This window comes from Pleurodeles waltl, chromosome 5 (assembly GCF_031143425.1).
Source record: "Pleurodeles waltl isolate 20211129_DDA chromosome 5, aPleWal1.hap1.20221129, whole genome shotgun sequence".
NCBI lineage: Eukaryota > Metazoa > Chordata > Amphibia > Caudata > Salamandridae > Pleurodeles > Pleurodeles waltl.
In genome coordinates, this window is record NC_090444.1 from 1,355,635,827 (window position 1) to 1,355,662,741 (window position 26,915).

The 26,915-nt window shown below is 45.9% G+C and overlaps 1 protein-coding gene across 3 annotated transcripts in view; it reads left to right on the forward strand.

Annotated features, from left to right (window-relative positions):
• The window catches only part of IBTK (inhibitor of Bruton tyrosine kinase), a 487,897-nt gene that overhangs the window by 165,484 nt on the left and 295,498 nt on the right, over positions 1-26,915 (forward strand). For all 3 annotated transcript variants that reach the window (XM_069235618.1, XM_069235620.1, XM_069235619.1), the window contains exons 14-15: positions 1,135-1,743; positions 24,193-24,279. In XM_069235618.1, the coding sequence (XP_069091719.1) occupies positions 1,135-1,743; positions 24,193-24,279 (696 nt within the window). The remainder of the gene's footprint in view (positions 1-1,134; positions 1,744-24,192; positions 24,280-26,915) is intronic.

Sequence of the window (26,915 nt, forward strand, 5' to 3'; positions counted from 1 at the left end):
GTAGGTATAAGTAAGGCACCAGAAAACGAAATACTATTCGTTAGCTCATGATAACGTGTACATTTTTTAAATATATATTTTAAGAATGTATATATTTCCTAGTGAGGAAACATGTTGGATTCTCAAAATGAGTGCAAAACGATGGGACGTGCTGAGGGCACCCGCGGGCAGGGGTCTAGGAACACATCACCGCATACCCTAGTGCTTTTTATTATCTGTGTGCCCTACACTAACCCATCAACTGGAGAGAATACTAAAGGTGTTTCTAGGGTATCAAATGGTGATCTGTTGCCTCCTCACCAAATTGCGCACTGTTGGACAGATGTATTATCCTCAAAGGGGACTGCCTGGACTGCCAGCGCAAAAAAGACTTAGAGGTGTTTTAAATGAATATTGTACAAGGTGTCGTTCTCCACAGACTTAATTACGTAGATCGTAGGTTGCCACCAATTAAAACAGGTCTATGCTTGTAAGGACCTAATCAGGTATGTGGACGTTTCACTGTTAAAAACAGGTTGTGCAGTTTTGTTAGGACTCAAACTATATTTAAACTATATTCCTTGCCACTTTGTGAGTCATGAAGTCGCAAAGGATTGGCTGCCCTAGGTATACAAATTTATTTTCCCTTTAATGTCTCCAAATCTATTAAACAGATTTACACGAAATAAGTGAAACCTCAATCTGGGTACGGAAAGCTAGCTTTCTGCTAAATTTGGTGTATTTCTGTCCAGTGATTCGGGCTGTAGTTGTGTTCAAAGATCCTATGGGAATTAACATGGTAAACGCAACCTTTTGACTTTTTGACCACCACCCCTCTGCTGGTTTTTTTTTTGTTGCCCCGGCTTGAAGGATTACTCCCAAACTTTCTGTGCGACAAGAATCATCAACACACTTTTTGTGAAACATTTTGTGGAGATTCATTAAACGGTGCCAACGATGCAAGCAAGTCAAAAAAGACTTTACAGTGGCAGTTACAATACATATGCAAGCTTATGAAAAGCTTTGTGATTCTTATACCTTCACATAAATACGAATTATAATAAGTGGCTTGTCTGTTTCATTCCAGCATATATTTGTGAAAGAATTTAATTTTCAGTTTTACATAACTGTTTTTTACTCTCGTTTCTACTTTAGCCTTTATGAAATTCCTTCTGTGTCTCCATCAACGTTTGCAGAGGAATTTGGTAGTTTTTTCAATGAAATGGATGAGATGGACAGCATCCATGATGTTACATTTCAACTCGGTACAAGAATGTTCTCGGTTCACAAATATATCTTGGCAATGCGTTCTGATTTCTTCAGAAAGCTTTTCCTTTCGAATGAAAGCACTGATCATCATACTTTGGATATTTATCAGAAGTCTGAAGATGCTGTTGGGTGTGACCTTTTTGTGGTGGAGAAAGTGAATCCTGAGCTGTTTACATACCTTTTGCAATACATTTATACAGATAGTTGCGACCTTCTAACCCCTGGGTACAAACCTAACGTTATACAAAGGGATAAAACAACGGATCAGCAAGACTGCCTAATTTCAGACCTGCAGAAAGTAAGTTTCCTTGACGACTGCCATGGAAAATCTGCATATGAAGTGTTTAAAAGTAACCAAGTGCAGGCTGATTACGAAAGACAGAAAGGCAAGCAAAAGACCACCAAGAAGGGAAAAGGGATTGTTGAAGATGCCAATCCAGTAAAAATGCTGCAAGGTATTGCAAAGAAGTTTGGACTCAGCAGCTTAAATTCCAGGTATGTCACTTAGTATTATCATTAAATTTACATGTTTTTCTCATTCCTGAACATACTTCCAGGCACGTCAACATGGATGTCGGTTAAAAATGCTCAGGGGTTGCATATTTTTCACCCATTACAAGATAACCCTGTATTTGCACCTTATTATTGTTACTGCAAAACGGTTTAGGTGGTGTATACTTGACAGTTTTTTACAGACTTGGACCTTTTCTTGTTGTTTTTTTTATTTTTTTTTACAGATGTGTGTATTAATATGGTTATTGTAGGTTTTATCTTTGCTTTCGAAATCTGTGGTAGATTTACAGGTGTATAATTCCACTATTTGGCTATGAGCACTATCTTGCCCAAAACACATAAGCGCTTATGGAGAATAGGGGTTCTCCGGTTCCAGTCTGCCAGCGGGTAAGTACCTGCGTCCTTGGGGGGGCAGACCAGGGGGGTTTTGTAGAGCACGGGGGGCACAAGTAGGCACACAAAACACACCCTCAGTGGCACAGGGGCGGCCGGGTGCATTGTGTAAACAGGCGTCAGGTTTCAGGTAGGAAACAATGGAGGGACCCAGGGGTCACTCTGGCGGTGCAGGCAGGCACAGGGGGGGCTTCTCGGGACAGCCACCACCTGGGCTAGGCAGAGGGGCGCCTGGGGGTAACTCCTGCATTGAAGTTCGGTTCCTTTAGGTCCTGGGGGCTTTGGGTGCAGTGTTGGTTCCAGGCGTCAGGTCCCTTTGTTACAGGCAGTCACGGTCAGGGGGAGCCTCTGGATTCTCTCTGCAGACGTCGCTGTGGGAGTTGGGGGGGGGGGTCATCTCTGGTTACTCAAGGGCTCGCAGTTGCTGGGGAGTCCTCCCTGAGGTGTTTGTTCTCTGGATCTCAAGCGGGGGCGTCAGGTGCAGAGTGTGAAGTCTCACGCTTCCGGGGGGAAACGTGCAGTCTTTCAAAGTTGCTTCTTTGCTGCAAAGAAGTAGCTGGTTTAGAATAGGGCCGCTGTTCACGGGAGTTTCTTGGTCCTTTAGTCCAGGGCAGTCCTCTGAGGCTTCAGAGGTTGCTGGTCCCTGTTTGTGTCGTTGGAGCAGGTTTTTGAAGTTGGAGACAGGCCGGTAGGTCTGGGGCCAAAGCAGTTGTCGTCTTCCTCCTCCTTCTGCAGGCTTGTAGGTCAGCAGTCCTTCTTGTTTCTTCAGGTTGCAGGAATCTGATTTGCTGGGATCTGGGGAGCCCCTAAATACTGAATTTAGGGGTGTGTTTAGGTCTGGGAGGACAGTAGCGAATGGCTAATGTCCTTGAGGGTGGCTACACCCTCTTTGTGCCTCCTCCCTGTGGGGAGGGGGGCACATCCCTAACCCTATTGGGGGAATCTTCCAAACTCAAGATGGAGGATTTCTCAAGGAAGGGGTCACTTCAGCTCAGGACGCCTTAGGGGCTGTCCTGGCTGGTGGGTGACTCCTCCTTGTTTTTCTTATTATCTCCTCCAGCCTTGCCGCCAAAAGTGGGGGCAATGGCCGGAGGGGCGGGCATCTCCACTAGCTGGGATGCCCTGGGGCGCTGTAACAAAAGGGGTGAGCCTCCGAGGCTCACCGCCAGGTGTTAAAGTTCCTGCAGGGGGAGGTGAGAAGCACCTCCACCCAGTACAGGCTTTGTTCCTGGCCACAGAGTGACAAAGGCACTCTCCCCATGTGGCCAGCAACATGTCTGGTGTGTGGCAAGCTGGCAGCCTACACTAGAAGTCGGGTAGGTATTCAGGGGGGCATCTCTAAGATGCCCTCTGGGTGTATGTTACAATAAATTGCACACTGGCATCAGTGTAGCCATTATGGAAGTGTGGAGTTCGTGTTTGACAAACTCCCAGACCGTATACTCTTATGGCTACCCTGCACTTACAAATTCTAATGTTTTGCTTAGACACTGTAGGGGCATAGTGCTCACGCACATATGCCCTCACCTGTGGTATAGTGCACCCTGCCTTAGGGCTGTGAGGGCCTACTAGAGGGGTGACTTACCTATGCCACAGGCAGTGTGAGGTTGGAATGGCACTCTGAGGGGAGTGCCATGTCGACTTAGTCATTTTCTCCCCACCAGCACACACAAGCTGAGAGGCAGTGTGCATGTGCTGAGTGAGGGGTCCCCAGGGTGTCATAAGACATGCTGCAGCCCTTAGAGACCTTCCCTGGCATCAGGGCCCTTGGTACCAGGGGTACCATTTACAAGGGACTTACCTGAGTGCCAGGGTTGTGCCAATTGTGGAGATAAAGATACAGTTTAGGGAAAGAACACTGGTGCTAGGGCCTGGTTAGCAGGGTCCCAGCACACTTTCAAATCACAACTTAGCATCAGTAAAGGCAAAAAAGTAGGGGCTAACCATGCCAAGGAGGCATCTCCTTACAAGATGTCGATGGCATTTTGACCCCAATTTTTAATTAGTCATCATCAGGGCAGTAATATGCATAGATAATGTAGTGCTGTCAAGAAAAAAGAAAGGGAATTAGAGATGGCAGAGCAAGGTCCAGGGACTGTGTAAAGAAGATGGTATATCTAACAAACACCGACCTGAGAAATAAGTTGGAGAGAGTTGCAGTGAAGCCCATTAAAGAAAATGAATCGAGGCAGCAGCCAGGACCAATCCCCCAACATGCTTCTGAGAACTGTAGCAGAAGATAATTACTGTGGCGTTCTGTACAAAGTACACATCGTCCTAAAAACCTAAGAATTAAAAATAAATTAATTAACTGCAGTGTATCATTAACTAATAGGATGGTTTATTGCAGGATTTCTCAAGCAACACTAATCTACATAAATCAGTAGAGGTCCAGAAAGCAAAAACCAATCAAGGGGGTCCAACCCAAGTATGTCTTATGTGAGGCTTAAAGGAATGTGGCAATAACTACAGACTCGAGCGAATAAATCACAGGTATCTAAAAATTAAAAAGATCAGTCTTAAAAAATGTACTGAATAAGTGTGGAAACCACCCTTAGCTGAATGATCCAAAATAGTTCATCACGTTTACCTGCATGCAAATGGTAACAAATTTATAATGCAGGCCGGTCATTTAAAAAAACAAAAACAAATCTTGCCTCAGAGTATGCCCTCAATCCCCCAAAGAGAATATGATTAAATCATAAACACCTAAAGAAACCAATAACACATAATGTGTAGAGCGTATATTATGTCACTGTTACTGGCTTAACCCCTTCGATGCCAGGCCTTTTCCCCCTCAGGTGCCAGGCCATTTTTTATTTTTTTGGCTGTTTGGGGCACTTTGCACTTAGGCCCTCATAACTTTTTGTCCACATAAGCTACCCATGCCAAATTTGCGTCCTTATTTCCAACATCCTATGGATTATAGTGGTACCCAGCGTTTGTGGGTTCCTCTGAAGGGGACCAAGAAATTATCCAAAATACAGCAAAAAAAATGTTTTCCCCAAAAAAATGGGGGAAGAGGGCTGCAGAAGAAGGCTGATGTTTTTTCCCTGAAAATGGCATCAACAAAGGGTTTTCAGTGCTACAATCACCAGCTTTCAGGAACAGGCTTACTTGAATCAGAAAACCCAATTTCTCAACACAGTTTTGTCATTTTACTGGTAGATACTCTATTTTTACAATTTTTTGAGCTTTCAGCCTCTTTCCACTTCGTGACAGAAATGGGTGTGAATTCAATGCTGGATCCCAGAAAGCTAAACAATACTGAAAAGTAGACAAAATGCAGAATTTAGCAAGGGGTCATTTGTGTATATCCTACAAGGTTTTCCTACAGAAAATACCAGCTGAAATGAAACAATATTGAAATTGAGGTGAAAAAATAGCCATTGTTCTCAATGTTTTACTCTGTAACTTTTTCCTGCAATGTCAGATTTTTTTTAAAGCAATATACTGTTACGCCTGCTGGACTCTTCTGGTTGCCGGGATATATAGGGCTTGTAGGTTCATCAATAACCCTAGGTACCCAGAGCCAATAAATGAGCTGCACCTTGCAATGGGTTTTCATTCTATACTGGGTATACAGCAGTTAAGTTGGTGAAATGTAAAGACTGAAAAATAGGTATCAAGGAAACCTTTGTATTTTCAAAATGGGCACAAGATAAGGTGTTGAGAAGCAGTGGTTATTTGCACATATCTGAATTCCGGGCTACCCATACTAGCATGTGAATCACAGGGCATTTCTCAAATAGACGTCTTTTTTACACACTGTCTTATATTTGGAAGGGAAAAATTTAGCGAAAGACAAGGGGCAATAACACTTGTGTTTCCCCAAGTCTCCTGTTAAAAATGGCACCTCACTTGCTAATGCTCGCAACAGGAAACGCAACATGGACACATCACATTTTTCACATTGAAATCTGACGTGTTTTTTGCAAAGTGCCTAGCTGTGGATTTTGGCCATTAGCTCAGCTGGCTCCTAGCGAAACCTACCAAACCTGCACATGGTTGAAAACTAGACACCAAGGGCAATCCAGGATGGGGTGACTTGTGGGGCTCTCACCAGGTTGTGTTTCCCAGAACCCTTTGCAAACCTCAACATTTGGCCCAAAAAACACTTTTTCCTCATTTTGGTGACAGAGTTCTGGAATTTGAGATGAACCACAAATTTCCTTCCACCCAGCGTTCCCCCAAGTCTCCCGATAAAAAAGGGTACCTCACTTGTGTGGGTAGGCCTAGCGCCTGCGACAGGAAATGCCCCAAAACACAGCATGAGCACATCACATTTTCCCAAAAAACACAGAGCTGTTTTTTGCATATTGCCTAGCTGTGGATTTTGGCCTCTAGCTCAGCCGGCACCTAGGGAAACCTGTGCATTTTTTTAAACTAGACACCTTGGGGAATCCAACATGGGGTGACTTGTGGGGCTCTCACCAGATTGTTACCCACAATTCTTAGCAAACCTCAAAATGTGGTCAAAAAAACACTTTTTCCTCACATTTTGGTGAGAGAAAGTTCTAGAATCTGAGAGGAGCCACAAATTTCCTTCCACCCAGCGTCCCCCCAAGTCTCCTGATAAAAATGATACCTCACTTGTGTGGGTAGGCCTAGTGCCCACGAAAGGAAATGCCCCAAAACACTATCTGGACACATCAAAATTATCAAATACAAAACTACTTGTTTTTGCAGTGGCATCTGTGTTTTTGGTCCTGGGCTCAGCAGCCATCTTGGGAAACCTACCAAACCCAGATATTTCTGAAAACTAGACACCCAGGGAGCTGTGACTTGCGTGGATCCCCCAATGTTTTCTTACCCAGAATCCTTTGCAAACCCCAAATTTAGCTAACAAAAATCATTTTTCCCACAATTCTTTGTGGGATCACCGCACCAGGACAAATATCCTACCACCCAATGTTCCACTCAGCCTTCCAGTAAAAATGAGACCTCACTTGTATAGGTGGGTTAAGTGCCTGTGACAGGGAAGAGCCAAAAACATATCCAAATTGTGGGGGAACCAAGGCGGGTCCAAATGGGCAGTTTGAAAAAGGACATTGTTAGGTTCACAAGTGCAGCAGAATTTTTATCGGTGTAGATGAGACAATGCTGGGTGGTAGGAATTTTGTGGATTCCTGCAGATTCCAGAAGGTTCCATTGCAAAAATGTGTGATTTCCAGCTAAGTTGGAGGTTTGCAGGGCATTCTGGGTAAGAAAATGGTGCGGGTGCATGTGAATCGCACCACCCTGGAGTTACCCAGATGTTTTGTTTTCAGATCCGTCTAGGTCTTGTGGATTTTTCTACATGGCTGCGTCCCAAAGTCAAAAAAGTGCAGCCGTCACCATTCTAAGTGGGACGATTTTGAGAGTTAGCCAAGCTCTCATGGCCCAAATCTAAAACCAAAACCCAGAATAATCAAATGTCCTCTTGCTTGCCGTGGGAATAAGATATTTGAATGTGCGAGGGGAGAGCTGGAAGACTGTTACCCCCTTCAGTTTGGGTGGGGGCATAACAAGGCCCATACTAGTTGGTAGCCACTACCCCACTGTTTTTTTTTTTTTTTTAATTCCCTGTCATCTAGTAGACGTTCTGCCTCCACGGGGTGTGGATCGGAGTTAACAGAACAACTTTGGCCCCATTTATTTTGGGTGGGGGTATCGCCGTACACTCACCCTCTTACTTTGAGAAATAAATCTTCCCTGGCCTATGGTGGGCTTTCTTCCCCCCTTGGGGGCAGACTGGCCTTCCAAAAATAAGCCGATCTGCCCCCAAGTGGGGCAGAAATGGCCTAAATACAATTTGCCCTTGCCTAAGGGGTCGCTCCCCATACATAAAACATAAAGTAAATTAAAAAAATATATATATCCCTGGTATTTAGAGGTTTCTGTGCCCCCGGGTGGCAGAAAAGGCCTACAGATATTTTGCCCCCCGGGCAACGGCCCTTGCCCCCTTATGCGCAAGTATAAAAAACAAAAAAATCCCTTGTGTCTAGTGGTTTCTTCCCCACTTGGGGGCAGATCGGCCTAATAAAAATAGGCCGATCTGCCCTCAAGGGGGAGCAGAAATTACCTAAAAATATTTTGCCCCCAGGGAAGCGCCCCTTGCCTAAGGTGTTGCTCCCCTCCTGCAAAAAAAAAAAAAAGAACAAAAATGCATAATCTCTGGCGTCTAGAGGTTTCTGCCCCCCCCTGGGGGCAGATCGCCTAACAACAAATAATTGTCCCCCTAGGGAGCGACCCTTGCCCAAGGGGCCACTCCCCTTATTGAAATATATATATGAAAAACAAAAATCCCTGGTGTCTAGTGGGCATTTCTGCTGCTCAATTGCATCGCGATCGGGCAGCAGGAATGCTGAGAGAGACAGGAAAGGTCTTTCCTCTCCTTTCATGCCTCTTCCGTCAAGAGTGTTCAGTCTATTATTTCCCCTGTCACATTGTTCGATCCAGCGACATTAACACCGTTGCAGTAACTGTCAGAGCCGCTCAATGCAGAGGGAGGACTTGCTGGTCAATAAGTTGCCAAATCACGTCCGTTTCTGAGTGGTTGTGTCAAGCAATGGGAAACTGAAGGGGCCCTCTCCACTTTGCATAGGATTCTTCGTGTGTACTGTATGATCTGAGTCTTGACCATCTGTATAGTTTGTCCTATGTAGAGTATATCACACGGACAACGAATAGCATAGATGACATTACTGGTTCGACAGCTACTAAACTGTTTTAAAAGGTATGACTGTGTACCCACCCTAAACTCTCTAGTGTTCATGGTCTGGGGACAAACAGTGCAGTTCTTGCATTTAAAATGGCCAACTATAGGTGGTAAGCCCCAGGGGGTTGTAATGGACTGATTGATGTTAATTAGTGAAGTCCAAGTCAAAGCATGCACCTTGTAGTCGCCCAGAGTACTACCTTTTTGTAAGAAAAAGGGGAGTTCTGTAAATATATAATAATTGTGTAGAATTCCCCAATTCCTCTTAATTATTTTGCCCACCTGATTACTTAAAGGACAAAAGGTAGGAACAAAAGGAATATGGGTATTCAAGGCCCTTAGCTTAGGTTGAGTAGAACCTCTTTGGGCAAAACCAGGCATGTTTCAAGGAACGTCTTAACAATACGATGTGAATATCTTCCTTGCCAACTACTTCTCTGTTAAGACGTCCGCCACATTTCTCAGACTGTAGTAACGGATCCATCCCTTCTACGGTGAGATGCTTATATGGACCATCTACAGGTACAGGCAGCATGGACAGAGAAGGAGAAGTCCTATCATTTTTGAAGTTGAGAGCGGTCTATATAGCTCTCAAACCATTCCTCCCTTTTTTCATAACATATTTAACCCTTATTCATCAGGGCATTACAACTGAAATGAATTACATGAACATGCAGGGAGGATTATGCTTTAGACAGTTGTCTATGGAGTCTTAGACCATGTGGAAATGGTTATCGGCAAGAATGGAATGATTCAATCAGCCAGGCATTCAGAACGTACTAGGAGATAACCTAAATCTTGTGACACAAAAGAATCACAACTGAATCCTCAATGGCCAAGTACTGCAAAACCGCTTCTAGGACTGGCATTATCCTGAAATATCTAAACTTCATCTTAAGATATTATCAACCAGGAACCATGGGGAATGCCCTTTTGATCAATTGGTCGGAAAGATTTTGTTGCACGTTCCCTCTCATCCAACTGATTCCAACAGTGCTGTTCAGACTATGTTGTTCCAAAGCAAGAATCATTCTGTTAGCCCCAGACTGGTGATTCACATCCCCCGACACAGCCACATCTCTGCCTACCTTAGAGACATGCACTGCCTCCCCATCAACAAATGCATCACCTTCAAGTTCCTGACACATGCCTACAAGGCTCTGCACAACAGTGGATCGGCCTACCTCAACCTCCGCCTATCTTTCTACACCCTGATTTTCTCAGCTTTCCCTCGCCGCCTCCCCTAGAATCTGGAAGAGCACAATGGGAGGCAGATCCTTCTCCTACCTTGCAGCGCAGACCTGGGACAAGCTACTAATCCTCTTCAGGCAGGCCCCCCTTGCTGAATCCGTTTAGGAAGGACCTCAAGGCCTGGCTCTTCAACTGATCAGCACCCTCATGACAGTGCCTTGAAACCCTATGGGTGATAGACAGCGCTATACAAATTGCTGATTGATTGTTTCACAGATCTTCTTAACATGTCTGAGAGACCACACAAGAAGCTGCCATGCAGACTTGATTTTCTCTACAAGTTCGGACTTCACGTCTTATAGCCCCAACAATCATCAGTGAACTTAGCAGTTGGCTGCTAAATTCATGCATTGCATTCATAAAGATCTTCCGCAAGATTGTATGTGCATCTTTAAAGAGGCAGAGGCCATCCATGAGTTGGTGAAAAAAATACATATAAGCGGGATAAAGAGCTTGAGCGCAAATTGAATTGTTACATAAATAAAATGTGAAGTGGAGCCAATGTTCGAATTAGTGGCAATGGCAGCACTTAAAGTAGATGAAAGGCTATTACCTAAAGTAAAGGGCAGGTAACAATAACTGAGTGATGAAAGTGGAGGTCATAATTGAAAATTCTTCCCGTGCTACGTATGAAATAGTTACTGGAAAGGAAGAATTGTAAATGCATACATCAGGAGAGAAACGCCTCCAAAATTGAAAGGACATGCAAGCTCAGTTGTGGTTACATGATCCACTGCTGTGAAAATCGGAGCATGCGCCGAAGAGAATAAGTGGCATCTGTAATGAAGGGGAAAGCTGCTCAGTATGAAAAACAAACTACAGAATGGGAGAAAAATGGTTACTGTATGGGGTGCCGTACTAATATCTGAAACTGGTTTTCGTTTTTACTTTTGAGTTTCCATTTGAAAGAATAACGGTGTAACTTGACATTGGTCAGAAACCTCTAACACATGACCATTCACGTTGTGAAGTGAAATGAAATGGGGCTGAGCTAATGAGCTTGGTACTGAAATGGAGGGGAATAATTAAGTAAATGGTGGGGCCTCCACAGGGTACCCGGTGTATATTCTTTTTTTTTTTTTTAAATGGATCGACTAATGAATAGAATATAATATGGATAATTGTGAATTGTCACAGAGGCTGCCGGGGGACACACAGATAAATTAGAAATAGTCCCTGTAACCGTACTCAAATAAATACAACTGTTGCAAATTTGGAGTCCTGCCAAATAGTGTTCTCGTATACTTTTGATTTACATATGCTTTATACATTAAGGCCTATATTTATGAAAAATTAAGCACAACTGCGCTGGCGCAGGTGTGTGTAATTTTTATTAACATGAGCTAACGCCATCCGTGCGCCATGTTTAACAGATGACATACAATTGTGCTAAAGAATGGTTAATGTCTCAAAAAAAAAGATGCTAGCCGGTGATGGTTGCCGTTACGGGAAATGTTGCTAGTGGGTCAAAAATGATGGTAGCCTGATTAGCGGCAAAATATCTGCCGCTAGTCAGCCTAGCATAATTTTTTGACGCACCAGCAGCCAAAATATGACTCCTGAATAAGTATAGACAGGAGTCATTACCACAACCCCAATGCCCACCACAGGGGACCAGTGTCCCCAGAACAACCCCATCATACCCAGTGTCAACGGGGGGTCCATGTAAGGAGCCCCCAGTGGCACACCACACACATACACTTACCTGTGATGGGCTCCCTCCTCCATTAGTGTCCCTGTTGGTGTGGGTGGTGGTGATGATGCTGGGGGTTGGGGTGGGCATCTGTGTGCCCATTCTATGGTGTTTTCCCATGGAAATGGGCCTACAAACACTTTAACACCTGGTTTGACCAGATGTTAAATTCTGACGCTAATCGGGCTTAGCACCATTCTTTAGGTCCGCCTCCATGCTGCCTGTCATTTCAGCATCAAGAGGTAAATATGGCGATTGGGGGCTAGAGTAATTTTTAGGAAGGGACCACCTACCTTTCATCTCGCATCTCATTGTCGCAATGAGACCCAAGGTGGGTTGGTGCTTCCTGAAAATGGCACTAATTCTGATATTTTTATGCTAGACAGGTCTAGCATCAGAACATAAATATCGAGTTAAGTTAGCGCCTCTTTAGCGTCAAAATAAGACACTAAGGCATCGCTAACTTTCAATAAATATTCGCCTGAATTTACAAAACATTCATGTAGATATAATTAATCGGATTTGGCAATAGAATCAAATATATTCTTGTAACACTTAGGCCCGCTGGCAGGCACACCGGCGATGGTGGTAGTACTGCCGTCAGGCTGGCGGTGAAGACCACCATATTATGACCACGGCGGTAAACTGCCAGTGCTGTCTGGCCACCGACCATGGCGGTTGCCATCTTCAGGCTGGCGGAGCACCATTCACCGCCCACCATATTACGACAGAGCAGATCGCCAGGATTTCCGGGGCGGGACCACAGCCATGAAAAGCCTGGCGGAAACAACCCATGTAAAAGGAGACACATCCAGGTACACAGAGGAGTCCGCGGCCGCCATGGAATCCGAACTGGAAACCCTGCTGATGCTGTACCTACGAAGACGGTGAGTGAGTACAGCCGCTTAGCACCTAAAGGAGGGCGGGGAGAGTGACACACCCACAAGACCCAACACACACCATACACACACCACGCACACATACCACACACAGAGAACAATCCGCTGAAAAGCACAATAGAAGCCAGAAGTAAAAAAAAAAAAAAAGAAAAAAAAGCCAGGGCAAATACCTTTGTTCCAACTACTGTATTCCTTTGGGAATAACAATAACATTAAAATCATTGAACTATATACACAAAGAGCCATTGGCCAGTCCAAGAGTGTCTATGCCACTACACATGGCAATGTGAGAGGCCCAACTTGACTCCTTATAGCTCAAGTGTCTCCACTGGGCAGGGACATCGATGTGGAAGGCAGGTACCTCAGGGGGTGGGGTGGCTTTTCTTGGAAATGGGGGTCCTTGGGTTTGGATTTGGGAGGGAGTGGGCCTTTTCTCCTCCGTTTAGGGGGTGGAGGAGTGTGCTTGGAGCGGGGGTCAGAGTGGCTGTCCTGTGCCCTTTGTTGGGAGGTTTTGTAGCTGGGGGAGGGACATATGTAACACGAGTGGGGCCATGAGAGGACTGGGAGCTGGAGGTACTGGGCTTGGGCAGCGAGACCTTCCTTTTCCAGACAACACTTGGTGGGTCAGGAGGAGGGAAGAGGTGAAGGCGGGCAAGGAAAACGTTTTTTAGGTACAGTGGGGCGGAGTGTAGGAGGAGGTTTGGGAGCAGAGGTAGAGGGGGTGGTTGTAGGAGGAGTAGGTGTGCTGGACTGGGTTGCAGGTGCATGTACAGTGTGCGTGTGTGAGGTGGATGCTGTTGAGTGTCTGAGTGGGAGCGTTTATGTGTTTTTGGAGGGTGGGCAGACAGGGTGGGAGAGGAGAAACAGGTCATGTGCATGTATGTTGTGGTGTCTGCAAGCGAGGTGGGTGTGCTGCATGTGGTGGAGGTGACTGGGTATGTGGTGAATGGGGTGCTAGTCTGTGGGTCTTCTGTAGTGGTGACTGTGGGCAAGGCTTACAGGTGGCAGGATCTGGGACTGAGGATGCAGTGCTTTCAGGTGTGAGTGCTGGTGTGACTGAGGAAGGAGGAGGGGGAGACAACGGAGGCAGTGGCTGTTGTGTGTGCACCTGAGTGTTGGCTGTGTGTGTGTGTGTACGCACTCGTGGTGTAATCTGTGGTGCCTGTGCTTGTCTTTGTGAGTCCTGTCTGTTGTCTTGTGGGCATGCTAGTCTGATTGTGTGCTTAGGATGGGTGGGGCGAGAGGGCTCTGGGACTGGGAACAGGTAGTTGGATGGAGGATGGAAGAACAAGGGGCACTGGCTTCCATCAATGAGGAGGCTAGAGCTTGAAACGATTGCTGTAGGGCAGCCAACCCACCGTGCATGCCCCCCAGGTTGGCATTGCATTGCTGTATCCGGGATGCCAGCCCCTGGATGGCATTCACTATGGTTGACTGCCCTACAGAGATGGATCTCAGGAGGTCAATAGCCTCCTCGGTGTGGGCCGCAGGGCTGGCTGGGGCAGGAGCTGAGGTGCCTGTGGCAAAGGACACACCCACCCTCCTGGGTGAGCGGACATGGGTAGCTGGGTGGAGGGCTACTGGGAGGGTGGTACTGGCACGGAGTGGAGGAGGAAGAAAGGGAGCACAGGGTCAATTACTGCAATAACAGCACATGGCATACACATCACAATGACTCTCTGGAACTAACACTGTGTAGTAACAACCACAATACCAAACCATTGCCTGGTAACAAAAGCAGAACTGAACTCAGACACTACCATCTGCACACTTACTGGGACTCACCAAGCTATGTCTGCCTGTTGACAAAGGCACAGCTACACAATTCCGACAAAATGACTGCACAACGTGCAATTGCCAGGTCACACCACCTTGGCAGTGGACATCAGCACATCACAACAACCCTGATGAGTCAGGATGTAGGGCTCTACTGAAGAAGGAATACAAGCTAATTGCCAATACCAAATGTACATACCACTCACCATTGCTAAGCAGAACTCTACAAGAGTAGCTACACAGGCATATTGGGCCATACACTGACTAGAACCTTGCACCGAAACACTGAGGCAGGCATCAGGAAAGAATTCAACACAGTTGTGTACTCACTCCCTTGTGCCTGCTGTGCTGCCTTCAAGAGCCCTTTAGCAAAACAAAAGGATGATGGACAGAGTGCTGAACAATGCAAACACTCACCCTCAGTCACAGATCTGGGCTTAATCCATTGTTCTTTTGCTTGCCATGCCATTCCAGTTTGGACCCAGCCATATGCAAACCAGTCTTGACCCTGTTCCCCATGGGAACAGTCCAGCCCGAACTGCCAGGCCAGGTCCTCCCTGGATCAGAAACAAGCATCCTGGGACCGGTTTCAGGGTATCACCCTTCTTCAGCCAGGCTAGCTTGAATCTGGTGGCATAGCAAGCACGGGACCATGCAATATTACGTTACATTTGCACAGGATAACAAAGGTCAATACATTGCATATTGTTGCAATTAAAGCACAAAACATTCAGTTGTGTTTAAGTGTTTATTGAATTGTCAAAAGGAAGGGATAGTGCAGTGTAGTGGGGTGATGGTGGACGGAATCTTAAGTGTAGTGGTCCAGTTGGTTTGTAGCAAAGGTCCATTATCCAGGGGGCCATAGGAAAAGGAGCAATGGCAGCCCAAAGTAAACAAGGTGTCTCAGTGGCACACAAGAGAGACATGTAGGCTCACTTCCTGGCAGTGGTTTGGGTCTTGGCTACATTCTCTGGTGGCTGTCTGGGTCGCATGGAATGTTTGTTAGGTGACTCTTCTGCTGCAGATGGAGGGGTGCTGGTGGCCTGTGAGTCCTGTGGCAGCTCCTCCTGTCCACTAGCTGCAGCAGATGTGGACGGCTGGTCAGTACACTGGTTAGCGGAAGGGGCCCGCTGGTGTGTTGTGTAGTCATGCATGATGGTAGCCATGTCACTCAGCACCCTTGCAATGGGGGCCAGGTTGCCATTTAAGGCCTGCAACAGCTGCATGACCTTCTGGTGGTGTTCCCCCTGCAGCCTCTGGTTCTTCTGCAAGATGGTAAGTACCTGGCCCATCCTGTCCTGCGATTTCTGGTACACTCCCAGGACATACGAGTGTGCCTCCTGGGCAGTTGGTTCCCTGGTTTGGCCCACCCCTTGGCCCAGAGCTATTCTCCCACTGGCTCTGGGTCCCTGTTCCTGTGTCCCCTGAACTGTCTGCGCGCTCCCACTGACACCAGGACCTTCATCGTCTTGCCTGTGTGGTGTCGACTCCGGTCCCTTTACAGGTGGGCACACTGTGTCCTGGGGGCAGAGGTTTGGGGATGTTCGGTGGCTGTTGTGGTATTAGAGTCCAATGTGGGGTGCCCTGTGGTGGACTGGGTGTTGCCTGTGGTGTTCGACTTACAAGTGGTCCCAGATGGGCCAGGGAGATCTTCTAGATCCAGACATCCAGGGTTGTTGTCATCACTGGAGCCTTCTTCTGGTGGAGAACTGGGTTGATGTGGCACATGATGTCCGCTGACATTGGCTAGGGTACCTGTGGACATGTATGAGATTTGTTACAGCCATTGTCAGTTGCATATTCAGCATTTCTGGCTTTCCCTTTGGGATGGGTGCTGTTCGTCCACCTTTGGTTTGTGTATGGTGAAGGATTGTGGGATTGGTACTGCTACGTGCTGCTCATACATTACTATTGTGTGTGCATGCTGAGCTTTTAGGGGTGTGCTTGCAGTGGGTAGGGAATGCGGAGGTACACAGTTGAGGGTGTTTATGGGAGTGGTTCTCTGTTTGGGATAGAGTGGGATGAAGGAAGTCAGGGTGACATGCCATGAATGTATCAGTGGTAGTGGTGTAGTAATGGTGACTTACCAGTGTCCAGCCCTCCAGTGATTCCATTGAGGACCTCTGGATGCAGGATAGCCAAGACTTTCTCCTCCCATGTTGTCAACTGTATGGGAGGAGGTGGGAGTCCACCGCCAGTCTTTATGATGACAATGTGGTGCCTGGATGCCATCGCATGCACCTTCCCCCTTAGGCCGTTCCACCCCTTTATTATGTCGTCCCTTGTGTTTAGATAGGGTTCTTTTGTGGGGGCATGCCTATTGTGTAGTGTGTGTGTGTTGTGCAGAGGGTGGAATGTTTTGTCGGGATGCTGTGTGTGTGTGTGTGTGTGTGTGTGTGTGTGTGTGTGTGTGTGTGTGTGTGTATGTGGGATGCTGTGGAGTAGTGCTTGTGTCCAGTGTTGTTGTGTGTTAGGTGTTGAGGTATAGTGTATGATGTGCAATTCGTGACAGGTGTATAGGTGTTTGTGGTTTGTGTGTACAGTTCTGTAAATGTTTAGGCTGGCAACGTGTAGCTAGGTTTTCGCGTTTGTAAAGACTTGTGGGTTATGTGTGTTTTATAGTGCTGTTGGTGGGTGTGTACAGTGTGTGTACATGCACTTCCATACGTGGAAAACTAGCTGGTGAACGTGGAGTCCCTGCCTCTAGTGCAGGAACATCTCCAGCGGGCAGATACTCCTCTCCATGACCTGACTTTTTCATCAGTTCTAAAAAGTCTAACTACACTCCTGCACAGAGACTGGCATTCATTAAAGTTGTGGTCACCACAACTCTTATGAAGGCCTTTCCTCCTCAGAGGACTGAGAATATTTGGGCAATGATTCCAAAGTGTCTTATTGAAGCTCAGATTCCTGGTTCTACTGGACTTGCGCCTTTTAGGCCTTATGGCCTTGTGCATCCTATTGGTGCCTCACTCCAGATGACAAATGATGACTTTCTATTGGGGTCTGAGGAGACGATGGCAGCAACTCCAAGGAGTACTGTGCTTCAAGATCTACGTTGGTGGAGGTGAATGAGGGTCGCTTATTCATCTCCCCACAGGCTCAGGTAGCTGTGGTCCTCTGTGCCTCATCACTGGTCTTGGTAGCTCATTTGAACGACATGAGGGCGTGGAAACTTTTATTTATGTTGGAGCCCTGCCAACACATAAATGTGCTTGAGCTGTGGGTGATCCATCGTGACTTGAAGGCTTTTCATGCATTCATCTCAAGGGGAAGCATGCAGATTCTGTGGGGCAGTACCACTAATACAATTTATACTGACAGACAGCAAAGCTTAGAGTTGTGGTTTTGCGCACAGTGATGGAGAACCTTCCAAATAGTGACTCACTAATCAGGCTCCTTGTAGAAAAGTACCCCTTTTGGCATGGTTCACCCCACCCACCACAATTGTTGCCTGATATTGATGCTGACTTGACAGAGTGTGCTGGGATCCTGCTAACCAACACCAGTGTACTTTCCCAACAACTCTACCATTGTCTCCACAATTGGCACACCCCTGGCACACAGTTAAGTCCCCTGTAAAAGGAATCCATGGTAACACGGGCCTTGTGGCTAGGGAATGTCCCCAAGGGCTGCAGCATGTATTATGCCATCCTGGGGGATCCCTCACCAAGCACCTGCACACTGCCATTGCAGCTTGTGTGTGTTGGTGGGGAGAAAAAGACAGTCGACATGGCACACCTCTCAGGGTGCTATGCCCACAAACCACTGCCTGTGGCGTAGGTAAGTCACCCCTCTAGCAGGCCTTACAGCCCTAAGGCAGGGTGCACTATACCCCTGGCGAGGGCATAGCTGCATGAGCAATATGCCCCTACGTTGTCTAAGTCCATTCTTAGACATTGTAAGTGCAGTGTGGCCATACTGAGTAGATGGGCTGGGAGTTCTTCATTACAAACTCCACAGCTCTATGATGGCTTCATTGAAGATAGGGAAGCTTGGTATCAACATTCTCAGCACAAAAAACCCACACAGATGCCAGTGTTGGATTTATTAGAAAATGCACCCAGATAGCATCTTAGAAATGCCCCCTGTATTTTAACCAGTCCTCTAATGCAGGACTGACCGGTCTGTGCCAGACTGCCACTTCCAGACACTTTTCTGACTACATCGGATGAGAGCCTTTGTGCTCTCTGTGGCCGGAAACAAATCCTGCACTGGGTGGAGGTGCTTCACACCTCCCCGCTTCAGGAACTGTAACACCTGGTGGTGAGCCTCAAAGGCTCAGACCTCTTGTTACAGTGCCCCACAGCACTTCAGCTAGTGGGAATGCCCGCCCCTCAGACAAAGCCCCACTTTTGGTGGCAAGTCTGATGGGAAAATTAGGAAAAACAAGGAGGAGTGACCATTTCAGCTAGGACCACCCCTAAGGTGTCCAGAGCGGAAGTGTCCCCCTCTTTGCAGAATCCTCCATCTTAGTTTGGAGGACAAGGACCAATAAGGTTAGGTCTGTGTCTCCCTCCCCAAAAGGAGTGGACACCGGAAGGGTGTAGTCACCCTCGGTGACAGTAGCCATTGGCTACGGCCCTCTGACCCTGTGACCTCAAGAAGATGACAAGAAGGACTGCTAAGCTTACCCCCAGCAGAGAAGACTGAAGAAACTAACGGATTTGTCCGAGCCCTACCGGCCTGTCTCCAGCTTCTGAAGCCTCTGCTACAAAGAGGCAACTCATCCTCCAGGACCAATGACCTTAAAAGCCTCAAGAGGACTGCTTGAACACCAGAGGACCAAGATCTCATGTGGACAGCGGCCCTGTCCAGAAAGAAACTCCAACAAAGGACTCCAAAACCGCCAGAGCCCTGCCCACTCTGTGCCCGTCGCCCACAGCTTGTGTCTGGGTGGCCCAATGGACTAGAGCTGGTCTCCAGGCGATTCTGACCTAGTGTCCACCCTTGGTGACCCCTCCTGTCCACCACGGCCATGCCTAAAAAGACTAAATCCAGAGGACCCCCGTGAGACGAAGATACCCGGCGCCAAAAGGTACTCGTTTCTGCAGGATTTCCTGATGCGAACTCCGCTTCTCCAATTCTCTACATCATTTGGTAAGGACTGCTTTGATATGTTGATATCTGTTCAGTATGAGAGAAATCTTGAGTTGGAAGCTTCCATCAGTAGAACATGTTACTTCTCTTCTGGAACAGTTTTTCTGCTGGATACTGCATCAAATTCTTCACCACCCCTACTGCTCCAAGTTCTGTGGAGTGAACTGCTAGATGTTTGAGATGCCTTGTAGATTCTACATACTGTCATGATTTTAATCTGTTGCTGATGCTTTGTGTCTAATAGCACACATAGCTTACTGATGTCAGTGTGCTCAGACATCACCTACATATGGCTTTGCGCTGTCCACCTATTGGCGCATGAGAGCACTTTTTGAAAAAGGTTCCAGATTCAGTCTGGCACATGGGGGAATTCAGAAGGAATCTGCAGTTTGATACAGTAACTGAAGGTAAATAACTTGGCCACATGGTTTCTTTAGACGCACATCAATTGGTGAAATGGGAGTGTGGTATAAATTATTTGATCATGCGTTCACATTAGTAGCCAACAGAGTCAACTGTTCATCTGAAACTCAACTGAACCAATTTTGTTGTTTGGCTAAAGGTAAACATTTCCAGAACATGATCTTGTCCCTTTAAGTGCCTTTTACCAGGAACTATGGTTAAATGTGAGGCTGATCTGTGAGTGAATGCGGTAGAATGGAGAGAAGAGCCAGGCTCAGTCAAGTGTTTCACCTTATTTTCTGCATTGCCTACAAGCCTTGGTTTAACATGGAGCCCAATCGAGAGTGATGTGTATTATCACCTTTTATTACTTTTCCTTCTCCCACATAGAACTGATCTCTAGGCGTTATTCTTCTTTACTGGTTTAAGCTTGTGTGAATTGTCTGTAATTTGAAGTTTGACTATATTTTTTGTGAGTGGGTTATTTTTTAATATGGCACTTCATTATTCCCTTCCAGAACACAGGGATACAAAGGCAATAAAAGCTAGTGGTTACTTCACTGAAGTGATATATCCTTAAGTTTCCATTGTGTGTAGCGTAATAACATGCATTGTGTTGTCTTGTAATCTAGTATTGACCCAGGTCGCCGTTTGATCTGGCAAACTGATCATTACATTTTGCTTTCATTATAGCAAGAACTAACATCGCAGTATTATAGTTGCCATTATCCTGACAGGATTGGACAGCACTGGATCATCATATAATAGGCGTAGGTTCAGTTTAAACTTGTAATGTCTTACAAGCCTTACTGATTTTTATATACATTTTATTCATTTTTTAATAGTATGCATACATAAACAGTAAGGAAAAAGAAAATTTTACTGGTTTACATCTCCAGATGCATAGATACAACATGGACCAGCAGCATCCTTGGGGGTGTTCCGGGCTCCACATGTCCTCAAACATATATTTTGCTCCTGCGCCTCCCTTGTAGGGATTTACAGCATAGGTTGGTTATCAATTTCATACTTCGTGTTGTTGGGACCCCTTCCATGAGCTCCAGATTGTTTTCAGACTTCCTTCCGCATCCTTGTGGTTAGTACAGAGTTTTCTACACCTGCATACATCGGTCCATATTCTGTGCCTAGTGTACCACTTAAGATAGTCTGACACCCTCACAACAGCACAGTATCTCTCTACTAGCCACCATTAGGGCAATATTGCATAACACAAGTGTATATTTGGGCATCATCTGCTGTCCCACATTCCCAGACATTCCACCTGTGCGCTCAGATCAATTGTCGACCCCCTTTAGATAGCCATTTACCCCTCCCTAAAAGTTTTGCAGCTAGTCTTGGATCATGTTCCCTCATTTATTGCACCTGCGCAAGCATCGATCTTTAGAGGGCCTGTTAATTCTGTATAGTCTGGTCCTAGGGCAACAATGCAGGGTGTAATATCTTAAGTTGGATGAGGTGGAAGCCCGATCTGATAGCGCCCTTCCTTGTTTATTTACATGTTTCTCTCCAGTTAGTGTCATAAATAATACAAATATTGTGTCTTTTAATTTATCTAGGGGTGGTACGTAATTGCTAACGAGTGCTGGGAAATATTTGCAAGATCCCATGCCTGTGGAGAGCAGTGACCATAAGTGTGTACTCCAAATGCCCATTCATTAGCCACCGAAAGCTGAGCTGCCCAATATTATAACTTCAGATCTGATGCAACACCATCCTGTAGCGATGATGTGTCCATGTTCAGTCTTAAAGAATCTTTATGGGACCTCATGTGGCTTGTTCTGTAGCACATAAAGGAATATAGATAAAACATATGTTGTGAAGCCATCCCCATCGGGAGCTTTCTCCAGTGGGCGACATCTTCCTTTGTATTGAGTGACAATTCGATTCAGGTTTTGGCTCATATATATTTGGACTCCTTAGTCATAAATATTCTCAGATATCTAAAATCCGAACTAGACCACTGCAGCAGACACTTCTAGTCCATCCAGTGGTTAAATATGCCACTGTTTTGTGCCAGTTTTGCCAATACCTGCATATCTCAAGAATATAGTTAGTGTTTCTAATACTTTTGTTCCAGGTAGGTTGCAAACGTCTGTGCTGTCTCGGGTATGGTTTCAAGTATCTGTCTGATGGTGGATTTTCTCACCTGCACCCACCTCCTGTCCTCCTCCCCTTCCCACCTATCTTGGATATGGGGTGTTCCCAAATTACCATTTTACATGCTTTCCACAGTGTTGTCTTCAGTTTTACTGAGCCATTATTCTTCTCAAAATAGTCCTCTGTTGCCTATAGTAGGTATTTTTTTGTCCCATTCTCTAATATCCCATGGGTCCAGTCTCCATGCTAGTCATTTAGGACCTGTACAGTCTTCAGTCTAGTACATAATGGGGATGACATGAGATCTCACGTGGAAGGTAGTAGGTGTCCCCGTATCTCTTCACTTTTGTTGGGCTTAGTAGTGCATTGCGGTCCCTGTAGTTCTTGTTTGTCTCACAATCACAGGCTTGGGTCACGCATTGTGATTGGGTGGCACTCACTGAGCTGTTTTCACCACAAAGTGGTTAGACAACTGGTTAGGTTGCAGTATAGTTTCAAACAAGCCCTCGATTTATTGTTCAACATTTCTGCACTCATTTTTTTCAGGTAGGCCTACCTTGCGTACATGATTCCACCTTGATCTATCTTCTGCATCTTCTACCCTTGTGTGCAGGTGCTGGCTGGTATCAGTAAGCTGACAAACTTCTGTTTCAAGTTGTTTTATAGCACAAACATGTTCTTCCAGAGTGCACTCAGGTATACCCCAACTCTGGCTGACATCTTTCAAAGGCCAGAACATGTGAGATTGATGTTGAGTGACACAATATCAATTTTATGCTAATGAACTAATCTCGCCTCTCTGACCTCTTGCATCAATACTCTCAGGGATTGATTATGGCCACCTGTAGCTTTGGGGCGTAGAGCAGCACTCGTTCCTGGGCAGTCACCCTGTGTGGCAATGTGGAATGACTTTTTCTCCAGTCTGTTGAGCGGCACTGTGTTGGGGCTTTTATTACGAGCCATCCTGGTATTTATAGAAGGTGAGAAGCTTCCCAACCATGCCTTCCTGGTGCTAGGTGTATGAGTGAGGTGGACACACCAGTTGAGAGAGCAACCTACCATCAATCTAGCAATAACGAAGGCAGTCGAGGCTCAGTCCACAATGTTCCCTGGAGCCACTGGAGTATTTGCTTGAGGATCCAAAAAATCCCACCCAATGCACAGCTCGCGCTTCTTACCCCGAATAGCCTGTAGGCCCCCAGCATCCGCGCATCCCTGGCCCTGCCCATCACATGGAGCTTACTAGTTCCAGCATTCCGCCAGCCTAGTCCGCGTTGTTACAGTCACTGCCAAAACTGACCTGGTTGCTCACTCCCAATGAAAACCAATGCTTTGGCTCAGTCGAATGCTGCTGATATGCATTTGCTGTGTCATCCCGTCAAGCCTCGCCACCCTCTCGCTGTCATCTGTTGCTCCACCTCTAGACTGGGATAACAGGAGCAGCAGCCGGTGCCCCTGAATCACTCTGACATACTTACTTCTGGACACTTAACCTGTTATGCAGATTATGGGTGTGAATGCGTCTAGTTCAGCCCATGGTATGCCAGGGTTATATCATTTTTGCCTTTCTCAGCAGGGCCTTAAATTTAGTGTGCAATCTTGGTCTGGTGCTTAACCATGCCCCTTCTTACAAGCCTTTTTGGGCTTTATTTAGAATTTGGCAGATGCAAGAAATCCATTAAAAAGTTGGACATGTTCTGTCTGATCTATTTACAGTCTATGTGCATGTTAAATAGGGCACATGGGACTTCTGCTACTTTGTGGTGGATGTCTCACATCTGTCAAACTCTAAATAAGCTCTTTGCTTAATCCCAGTAAAGTTGTGGTTACAAAGAAAGGTCAACTCAATACTCCCAGCAACATTATTCAGCCCAGCTCAAGTTAAATCAAGTGTTCTTTTTAAACCTCTTTCCTCACTGATGCTGAAATTCCCCTTTCATTATTGTTCACCGCTCTTGTACGTTGCATTTAAGTATTCATTTCAATGTATTTACATTCAAATACATTTTAAAAGGAAATATTGAATTACGTTTTTGTTTTGTATTATATAACAAGTTTACTACATTGTTAACCATGTATGTTCTATCTTTGCATTGCAGACTGGATGGGGTAAGATATGAAAATGGAAAAATAAAAGTTGTCAATAAGAAAAGTGGTAACAGACCGAAGCTGAACCAGAATAAATGGTACTTATAAAATATTGATTACTGAATATGCAGTAGATTTTCATTTAATTCCAGTACATCTAGCAGTTGGATGCATTGACAGTTTTCAAGCAAATCCAGTTCAGTAGCCACATTTTAGTAGAAGTAATACAAATATTAATACATTTTGGGAAACACTGGTTTTTCCTTACCCATATACTACAGGAAATGAGATCAAAAGCGTGTTTGGGAACCTGTGGCATATGTAAAAATGTAATGGGGCCCAATAGATCTTGCAAAACTGATGTTGAACAGACACATGAAACTATTTTGGGATTTAAACTCCCGGGTGTACCAATTTACATTGATAAATGTATCCATTATATACTGTTTTGGTATGTGCTTTTAAAAAAAAAAAAAAAGATTTATGGTTATGCCAGGCATGATGTTTATAAGAGCAGATCCTTCCTGTTGAAATGCCTGCACTAGAATGCCTGTTTCGTCCCAAAATGTATGCTGTCCTTACCAACCATTCCTCTGGTCTTTCCTTGAACATAACTAGTTTATGCTAGCCATGTGTGTTCTCCATATTCTGAAAAGGCTGTGTGGACTACTACTGAATTGTAGAGTATCCTGAGTGATGAATGCATATGCTTACAGAACCCCTATTTGAGGTCCTATGGCAAATAACTCATGAGCTTTTCTAATACACCTTTGTTAAGAAGCACAAAACTACTAATCATAAAAAAAACAAATCAGGGGCATGTGATTTCTTTACAAATGACATCTGTGATGCAAAACGTACAATAATTGCAAAATACCAATATATACATACTTACTACCAGTTGCCAGAGTTAGCCTGTCAAACTAAGCTAAACAGATCCTCACCCAAATTCACAACACTTGACCGAAACAGTATATTCCAGATGGCTCCCTAAAAAACAATGTATTCCTGGGACTAGGTAAATGTTTCCAAATTGTTCTACTCCTGGTGAAAAGCCCATGACTCTTTCCTGGAAAGCCCTGTAGAACCCGATAATTCCTCTCTGTTCCTCTGGTTGTATTACATCCCAGTGGAGCAGAAGTTAAGTTTTAAGTTGTGGCTCCTGGAAATGACACTGTGGATAGATGACAACCTCTGAAAAGCAGGTACGACTTGACCATGCTCAATCATAAAGTAGACTCCACAGCAAAACGACCTTAATACTGAGAAGGATGTATATGCTTACCTTCCTTGAGCCTGTTTCATTTTGCTATCTCATTGGAGGATGGGGGCTCTTTTGACTGTGATATTTTGGCCTGATAGAGTGGCCTGAGTGAAAAGTGGGGTGTTTGTTAGGAATGTATGGTGTAAAATTGGATGGGTGATGACATTTAGATCTAGTGCTGAGGACTGTTCAGTCCTTTCTAAGTTCTGATTGTACCTTGATTGCCAGTTTTCCCCTCCTGAGAACTCATTTAATCTCAATCTCGCTCTCTCGCTCTCTCTCCCTCTTCCCCCACCCTCCTCCTCTCCCCCCAAATTTGGTTACTTTGGACCTTTTTTCACTCACCAATTGCATACTGATGTCCCCTTGTAAATCCCTAGAATATAGTACTTAGGTACCCAGGTCATTGGGACACCAGGGAACCCCCATGGGCTGCAGCATGTATTATGCTACCCACGGGAGCCCATGCAAAATGTCTCTTCAGGTCTGCCATTGCAGCCTGCGTGAAAAGGTGCATGGTCTCTACACCAGCTCACTGTAAGTCAACCCTACTGTAGGCCGTACCAGCCCAAAGGGCAGGGTGCAGGTTCCTGTGTAAGAGGGTATCCCTGCATGAGCAGAAGTGCCCCCTCTGAACTCCAGTTCCAATGCATTTGACTTCATAAGTGTGGGGTAGCCATTTTACCCATGTACTGGCCACAGGCTCCAAGGGATCTGTGTCCAGCTACATAATGGTAACTCCAAACCTGGACATGTGTGGTGTCAAACATGCGAGACTCATACCCCAATACTAAAGCCAGTAGTAGTGGCATGATTACATGCACTCTGGGGACTCCTTTGAGGACGTCCCACTATTGCTCCTTCTGGTCTTCAAGGTTTTTGCAGGCAGCCCAAGCTTCTGCAGCCCCTCAGACAGGTATCTGCCCTCCTACTTGACCAGCTCAGGCAGGGTAAGTCAGAACAAAGTATTTCCTGTGGGAGAGGGGAGCCAACACCCTCTCTCCCTTGGAAATAGGTGTCACAAGGCTTGGGAGGAGTAGCCTCTCCAAGCTACCGGTTTGATTTGAAGGGCACATTTGGTGCCCTCCATGCATAAACCAGGTGTAAACCAGTTTGACCCAGCCAGGGACCCCAAGAGAGTGACCACTTGCCTGTCCATCACCCTAGGGATGGTGCCCAGAGCTCCTCCAGGTGACTACTGGGTTTTGCCATCTTGAAAACAAGATGTGCAGAGACCCCTGGGAGCATCTGAGTGGCCAGGTCAGTGATGTCAGTTACCCCTCTGATGGGTGGTCACTGTGCAGAGTGACTAAGCCCCCTTTTAGGGCTATTTAGGGACTCATTGCGGGTGGGTCCCCAGACTCGGCATACAAGACTCCATCAGGACTCCTGTGCAGCGTCTACTTCAGCTCCTGGCCACAAGAACAGCAACTGAACACTTCAGGAACCGACAAGACTGCAACTCCTGAG